Below are 8,372 nucleotides of genomic sequence, written 5' to 3' on the forward strand. Positions count from 1 at the left end.
CTGACTTGTTTCTCTTACAGTTAAACCTAAGGCAAGACCCAGGTTTCCTTAATTTTTACATTTTCTGCAACTGTATACTACTATATCCCTTGATTTCAGAGGGTTAGGGTTTTTTTAATTTTATTTAACATGCATAAAACAGCGTTCAAAACCACAAGAGTCCACATTGCATTCTTTTTGATTATTTCAGTGCTTTCCCATTTAATTTGATGTAAAACGATGCATTGTTTTTACAAAAAAAACGATTTTAAAGAACTGTCATTACATCAGTTTTTATTCAGCAGACCGAGCATGTTCAACACGGCGAAGTGAAATGACAATTGTAAACGTTTTGTAATCTGAAGTAGAAATCACAGCTAGGTGGGAAAGATGGAAATCCTCATCACTTCCTGTAGAAAAAACTGATACAAACATGTGAAATAATTAGGAAAACATAAATAAAAATAACACTGAACGCGACTAAGAGCAGGATAAACACTAAAATACTGTGAAACCATTAAACCTATTATTTATTAGCTTTTGATCGGTGACGTTATTTGTTATTTGGCTCAAAAGTGTAGAAAATACTGATTGATTGATGAATAATATACAGGAACAGCTTGAAAGTAATTGGACTATTGTCTCAATACAATAATTGATTGCATGAAAAAAATGTGGTTTCGAATTAAAGTCAGTTTGAAAAATGTTCATTTACTGCATGTGCTTTGTCATTTTAAAGTCTCATTAAGTCAAGAAAGCCTTCTATTCCCAGCATCCAGTTTCCCTTTAAAAAATGTGTTTTGTTGATCAAAGATCCACGTGAAAAGCGTTGAAATGTTGGTGAACAGCGATGAAAATCTTCACTCTTCTAGAAAAATACTTTTTTTTATATATAAAGAGTTCTCTGCAGGCGTTGGCCAATGGCAGGAGTCCGTGCAGATGATTGACAGGTGCGTCAGCCTATGGTCTTTGAGTGAGGCGACTCTTCCCCTCCTCCTGTTCGGCCAGCTTGAAATGAGTGTAAGACAAAATACCAGCCAGAGTGCAGAGGATCCCCAACGCCTGAGGGGGAGAACGAGGGACAGAAGGAGAAGAAGAGAAAGATATTCAGAGGAAATTATTATGGGAAGGGAGACAGAGGTTGTTGGTTTGAATCCTTAGGGCAGCAGAGTAAGACTCACCTGGTTGATTGATATCGGGTCGTGGAAGATCAAGTATCCTCCAACCAGAGTGATGCAGAATTTGAAATGTCCAAACATGTTGTAGCTGCAAATTAAAGTCAGGAAAGCAACAACACAAAAACAGATAAAATAAAGTTTAATATCTAGAATCATTTCCAGAAGACCTTCAAGACTTCATGAACTCTCCCAGAAACGTATACATTAAGATAAAAGATCTTCTACAGAACTGAAGAAACCCCTTAAGTAAGATTATACATATCCTCACAAATCCACCATAACTCCCTTAGAAGACCAGATTACCCCCCAAGAACTAAGAAACCTTACAAAAGCCCCTAAAGAAAACCCTCAATAGACGCTTTCACACCGGAGTACTTTTCCCGTTTAGTTCCGATAGTTCCTGGGATTTTGCGTTCACACCAAAAAGAGAACTTAGTTCATGAGAACTTTTCCCCCCTTTTCAGTCCCTGCTAGAGAGGTGGTACTTTCATGGGAGAAAAAAGTTCCAATGTCTGATTGGCTGGGCGAATTGCAAACCACGCCCCGTAAAACTCTGAAAAGTTTTGTGAAGCCGCCATTTTATTTGCTGTTATTAGCATTAGCATTATTAGCATTAGCATTAGCCCAGCGCACCAACGGAGAGAGAATAACTTATGGCAACACAAAAAAAAATATGGGAGCGGTAGAGATGAGGAGGTGTCTGTAGAAGCTGCTGGGAGTCCCAGCAGCTTCTACTGAAGCCAGACCCCAACTCCGGGGACTTCCGGCCGGGGACTTCGGGTGGCAGTATACGCCGTGAAGTGGTTTGCGGCCTGCCAGTAAACCCAAAGCAGAAGAAGAAGAAGTGACGTCAGCGGCTTCATTTGCGTAATCTTCCCTCAGGGACTTATTCCGGTGTGAACGCGATCTGCTCTTTAGTTTCATGGGGGAACTAAGTGCTGGGAACTAAGTACGGCAAAGTACTTGGTGTGAAAGCGGCTAATGTGACCAGAAACCCCACCAAGAAACCCTCAAACCCCTGTATTCCCCCAGAAAGAAGAGATAAGAACTTCTCAAGAAAACCAAAAATCTTCTCGAGAAGTAATGAAAACCTATAAAAGAAACCAGAATGCTAACCACAAAGACCTCAAGTCACCATTAAATGTACCCGTCCCAGATACTTTCTTGAGAAAACCAAAAAAATAAAACCTCAAGACACCAGAAATAATCTCCAAAAGTTCTCAAACCAGTAGGCTCTCCAAAAAGCCCTTAAAAACACTTGAATCCCTCATATTCCCCTGAAAAAGTCCCTAAACATTTTGAAAAAGCCATTAAACCTTGGAGGGAAAGACAAAGACAGGTCTAGAAGAGACCAGAAACCCCCTCAAGAACCCCTCAAATCCCCCTGAACAAAGACCAAAGACCGCTAAAAAAGGGTCTGGATTCAATTATAGAAAAAAAAGCTCCTAGCAATGCTCTCAAAACTTCCCAAGAGTCCCTGAAACTCCTTAAAAACCCCAACTAACTAACTCCTTAAACCTCATATTAGCCATTAAAGGATAAAGAGACCTGTAGAAAAAGCACTACTCGAACCCCCTTAACACCCTTTAGACCCCAACAGTCTTTGAACTTCCTGATATTTGAGGATACGTGACAGCCGAGGTGTTTCCGATGATCCAGTAGATGGACAGGTTGACCAGGAACGCCACAACACCCGAGAACAGCACAGTCGCCTAGGCAACAAGAGACAGAACACCGTTACTACAGCAACAAGGCAGCGAACTAAAGCATCAGGGCGTTCAAAATAAAAGCCTGGAGACAGTCTAGCTGTAATGAAAGTGTCACATATGTTTTGATATGTGTTTGTGTGTGTGTGTGTGTGTGTGTGTCTCACCAGTGCAGGCAGAGACCAGGGTCCAAATATCCCTCCGTCTCCAGTCAGCGGCTCGAACATGGGAACGACGCAGAGCAGGAAGCCTGACGACAGGGGAGCCTGAGAGAAAAGTCACTTTATTAACAGAAATGAACTCAAAAGAACATGAAGTTACTATTTCAGCCACAGTGGTGATATTCAGGGAGGCCTTCAGCTGATAGGCCTCTGACCTGTATCAAACATATGTGTAGCTTTTTGGGCAGTTTGTTTGAAATGTGCACTGTTGCATCATCTACTGTATGTATTTGACGGCTCAATGACATTCTGTATGATTTTTCTTTATAATGAAAAACAAAACAAGTCCCAGGTCGAGGGCCGGATAAAAGGCCAATAAGTCCCACATTTATTTCCAAGAAAAGACCAGTAAGTTGTTTGTAGTTTCATGAGAGAGCTGCTGTCACCATGACTCGTGTAACGGTGGTGTGACTGTGCAGCACTAACAGATAAAACTATCTGATAAGCCTCGGTATCAGGAGATATTGAGTAATACGTGACCCTTGTGCTGCTATAGTCACAATATAAAAGTGTTGTTATATCAAACAATGAGTCCTACCTGGTAGTACAGAAGCTGCATGGAGTTCACCTGGAGCTCGTGTTGCTTAGCTCCGACCCACTGACACAAAGAAGGAGAGAAATGTGGTTTTATTTGAGTTAATTTCACAGAAACGTTTCATTTATTTGTGTGTGTTTACTCACCACTTGGTACAGCGACGTCACGAGGACTCCCAGCGTTGCAAACACCGTCCCCAGCATGTTAAACCTCACGTCAAAGTATGAGTTCAATATCACCCCTAATGTGATGGGAACCTGCAGAAAACATTTTACACCTCAGATTTAGCATCAAAATGGGCAGATCTTTTACTGAAATAAGGACATTTCTTTCACTTTTCATAGTTTCACAAACCCACATATTTATATAGTATTACAGTATTTATCCTAGTGTACACTTTTAGCTTTGCAACCTGTTTTACCTTATATGTATATCTATCTTTCTTATTCCCTACATGCACCAAAATGTGTATTGTTACTGCATCATTTTCTGTTACTGCATGCTGCATTGTTTAAACTTTAGATTGTATTGCCAAAACTTTATTGTGCTATTGTGCATATGACGACAAAAGCCTTTCAATTGTTGAATCCTAAATATTTGAAGACCTATGTATATATATATATATATCTTTCTTATTCCTGCAACCTACGTGCCAAATTATGTCTGGAACTATTTTCTCGTCTTTTTTTTAAATATATCTTTTCTTTTTGTACGTTTTCTTGATGAAGGAGCTTGAGACTTTAGATTTAAATGCCAAACCTACATTGTGCATATGCCAAATAAAGCGTTGGAGTCTTGAGTCTTTGAAGAACTAAACAATATTTTTTCCATTTTCCCAGCTTAAGCTTTTCCAACAGAATGGGTTTCAGTAGTCTTACTATAACGAGGACATTTCCTAGACTTTCCAAAGGTTTTTCGTAAATGTCTCTCCTGTCCATCTGCTTATTGCACAAATCCACATAATTATATACTATCACAGTATTTATTCACCCGTAAAGTACTAGTCCTATTCAACCTACTTTTCATCCTACTATTCTCTCATCTTCTTTTTAAATATATATTTTCATTTTTTAAGTTGGAGGAGCTCGAGATTTTAGATTTTATTGCCAATAGCACATTTGTTGTTACTGGACAAAAGCGTCAGCTAAATGCAATTGAATGTAATGTAATTGCCAAAACTACATTGTGCACATAGAGAGGTGAAGTCCCTGCCTTTCCGGGGGAGCTCCATGGGACCTTATTTCAGAAAAAGTATGTATTGAAGTCAATGGAGAGAGAAAGATTATCTTTTTCGATCCCGTTTGAATTGAGCCACGAATTACACATATGATGTTTGTCAATTTAAAAGATAATTTTACAAGTCAAAAAAATTAAAACGTGTCGTAAAACTGAAGTAACACTTTTTGTTGTGTGAAACCGCTCAATGAACTCCATCTCCCGTCTCGCACCACACACCAAGACGGCCGTCACGTTGGCACATTTCACTTCTTTCTTTCAGAACGAGGCGGAAAGTATTAAAATAGGTGAAAATCACTCCAAGTCTGGGCATGTTGAGAGCTGTGCATACACACAAGGGGAGTGAGTCGGTTCATAAGAGCCAGCATGCGGGACCGGGACTCTGGGATTTGTAGTCTTTCTAGTTGCCTATTTTTCATAGTCTTATATTTCAACAGTTTTACGACAAACTGTGACTTTTTTGACATGGAAATTATTTTTTAAGATTGACAAACATCATATGTGTAATTCATGGCACAATTCAAACGGGATCGAAAGATAATCTTTCTCTCCCCATTGACTTCAATACAGACTTTTTCAGAAATAAGGTCCCATGGGTCGGAAGTAGATGGGCGGGACTTCGCCTCTCTATGACAAATAAAGCCTTTTGAATCCTTGAAGAACTGGACATATGTTTCCATTTCCCAGACCAAAGATTTTTCCAACCAAATAAGTTTTAGTAGCAGAACTCGAGGATACTTCTCAAACTTTCCGTACCAGTGTGAGTTTGATCTTGGTGGAGAAGGTCTTCTTGTAGTATGTGGTCTGGATGAGGATGATGACGGGTGTGGTCATGGCTTTGGCCAGCTGGTACGTTCCTATGGCGTTATTCTGCAGCGAGAGGTTGGTGAACGCCACGAACCCACAGAAGCTCAGAGCCAGCCACACAATGCTGCGAATCGGGAGGCTTTTCGGGGCGAAAATGTCCATCTTTTGGCAGACGTAGAGCCCCAGCCATGTGACCACGAAGTGAACGAGAGTCAGGGTCATGTTGGGGAAGCCGTAGTGGACGTAGATCCATTTGTTGATGAAGACGATGCAGATGGAGGACAGCAGGTTGACCAGCAGGCCGGCGATGAGGCGCCCGTTGGCCGATAGATTTAATAATGTCTGCTTCATGGTTCTGGAAGTTTCTCAGCTTAGCGTTCCCAACCTGAGCTTTGTTCAACTATTCTGTTAACACTGCAACACAGACAGAGAAAGGGAAGTAGAGAAGTTTAAAACGTTATACAGTAGACTTCATGCAACAGCTATAGTTCAAAAATGCTGTGTTTTAGAGTTAACTAAGTGTAGTAGTGATTAAGTAAATACAACAATGCAACGTACGGATTGAATATCAGTCAAATGTTGTGAAGGCACCAAAGGTAAATGTGTTCATTGTGCAGAGGAATTGCATATTTCACTATATTGTGTTATTATAATGTAATATTATAATTAGCATTATGTCTATGTTATAGAACAGGGGTGTCAAACTCAAGGCCCGGGGGCCAAATCCGGCCCGTGACTTCATTTAATGTGGCCCCACAAGAGCTTGCAAAGAATATAGTATGTTTATTATACGGTGACATGCAGATTTACAGAAGCACGTTGCCCATAAACTACATGTCCCACAATGCATCTCAAATTTGACATTTTACTGAGAATTTGATTTTTTCTTCAAAATATTCATTTTTTCTCAGAATCTGACTTTTTTTAAATTTTATTTTGACTTTTTTTCCAGAATGTGGCTTTTACTTTTTAATCATTTTGTGACATTCTCACTGAGGAGACTTGCATTTTTTGCCCTAGACTTCTGCTTTCAGACGTAGTTAATTATGAAGTTATTACCCTATCTGATCCAATGCAGAGGCAATAATGTATTATAAATTAATGCATTATTTTATATATATTAAATATTTATATATGTATTTTTATATAGTCTTAAAGTTACAACCGGCCCTTTGAGTGCAACCATAATGCTAATGTGGCACGAGATGAAAATGAGTTTGACACCCCTGTTATAGAAGGTGAATGTTAAGCTAAGTTTAACTACTTTATTTATAGTTGTGGAAAGTTACAAAGTACATTTACTCAAATACTGTGCTTCACTACATTTCAAAGGTTAATATTGTGCTTAATACTACACTTTATTACAGCTAAACAAGTTAGATCAGTTTATCAAATATTATGCTTTGTTATAGACTAACGAACGTAACTAAAAGTCTATGAAGTAGACTTCACTTCCACCACTTCACTTTATAACTCTTATTGAAAAGCAATATAGTAACATACACTAATATACAAATGTAACACTGAAACCGGCAATTTTGAATACAGACACACTTAACTATGAATAGTTGTCGAATAAATCTAGTTAAGTAAACAGTACAATAGCCTTTAATTTGTAGTGCGGTAAGGGTTTAATAGTACCTCAGATATATACTTTAGTTTAGTTTTTCAGTACATTCCGCAGTTTTTAAGAGTAAAACAGCTGTTTTTTTCAATTAAGTTTGGAGTGAGTCAGAGACATAGAAATAGCTAATGGAGGTTAAACTGTGAGTTAAATAAAGTGTGTTACAGTTAGTTAACACAGTATATTAGATTAAGAATACTTTATTGTCCATTACATTTACATATAATGGATATATGTATTTTGTACTGGCAAATAAGGAACAAAAACTCACTCATAGACAGCACAACATACAATTCATGCACACCAAAAGAGGGAAATTGCATCATAAAGTGACTAAGTGGCAGACTTAATAAAAGTGCAGAGTGATATTAGTTTAAAGATAGTCTGAACACATCATGTGTCTCTCTCTCTGTCTGTCTGACTCTCATTCTGCCACGCATTAAGAAAAGTTTACCTGGGGTCTCCATCTTTCCATCTGTCTCCCCTCTTTTCCTCCGCCTGTCTACCTCCAGAGGATCAAACACACCGAGAGTTCTAGTCTCCACCCGGGAATCGGAGCTCCAATCCCGGCCTTAGTGGTGACGAATCTCCGCTACTTTTTCCTGGAGGATTTTTCTCTCCCTGCTCTCCAGCTGATTGCAACCGTGATTTCTGGTTACAAGCCGCCCAGTGTGTTCCTGTTTCCTCCGTGTTCAACGTCGTTTAACCGGCGTGTGTTGAGCAACAGCGACCGGTAGTGGACTGGAGGGAGAGGCAGCAGAAAGAAATATAATAAAAACATTCAATCAAAAAGAAAATAAGAAAATAAGAAAATAGGGAACATTTGAAGAATTAGAAAAATAATAAAAATAAAAGTAAAATAAAACAAAGCTGTACCAAAGCTAGCATGAAAAAAATAATTTTATATAAAATAAATACACATCTACTTAAATAATGTTGAATGAATATCTTTTGTGGACTTAAAACATAAAAACGTGTATTTTATTTTTCTATTTTCTTATTTTGATTTGCCTCTTCTCTGTATATTATCGTGCTATGGACCCCAATTAATTGTGTCTATAGCAAAGTCACCATGACACTGCCTTC

General features: G+C 38.8%; 1 protein-coding gene across 1 annotated transcript; it reads right to left on the bottom strand.

Moving 5' to 3' along the window:
* Positions 1-256: 256 nt before the first annotated feature.
* On the bottom strand, positions 257-7,969 carry slc35e3 (solute carrier family 35 member E3). The gene is made up of 8 exons (XM_034113845.1): positions 7,741-7,969; positions 5,612-6,076; positions 3,766-3,876; positions 3,623-3,682; positions 3,031-3,129; positions 2,787-2,869; positions 1,161-1,245; positions 257-1,041 (listed from the first exon to the last, which is right to left on the bottom strand). Exons 2-8 carry the CDS (start codon positions 6,011-6,013, stop codon positions 940-942), a joined length of 942 nt encoding a protein of 313 aa, XP_033969736.1. The 5' UTR covers positions 6,014-6,076; positions 7,741-7,969; the 3' UTR covers positions 257-939.
* Between the last annotated feature and the right edge of the window lie 403 nt (positions 7,970-8,372).

Source organism: Trematomus bernacchii, unplaced genomic scaffold, assembly GCF_902827165.1.
Source record: "Trematomus bernacchii unplaced genomic scaffold, fTreBer1.1, whole genome shotgun sequence".
Lineage (NCBI taxonomy): Eukaryota > Metazoa > Chordata > Actinopteri > Perciformes > Nototheniidae > Trematomus > Trematomus bernacchii.

Bases quoted from the DNA above. Each gene is read 5' to 3' on its own strand.
- slc35e3 (XM_034113845.1), bottom strand. From the start codon at position 6,013: ATGAAGCAGACATTATTAAATCTATCGGCCAACGGGCGCCTCATCGCC. The intron at 3,683-3,765 runs GTGAGTAAACAC...TCTTTGTGTCAG, and splicing joins TGACGTCGCTGTACCAAGTG to TGGGTCGGAGCTAAGCAACA. The intron at 2,870-3,030 runs GTGAGACACACA...CTTGTTGCCTAG, and splicing joins CCTGGTCTCTGCCTGCACTG to GCGACTGTGCTGTTCTCGGG.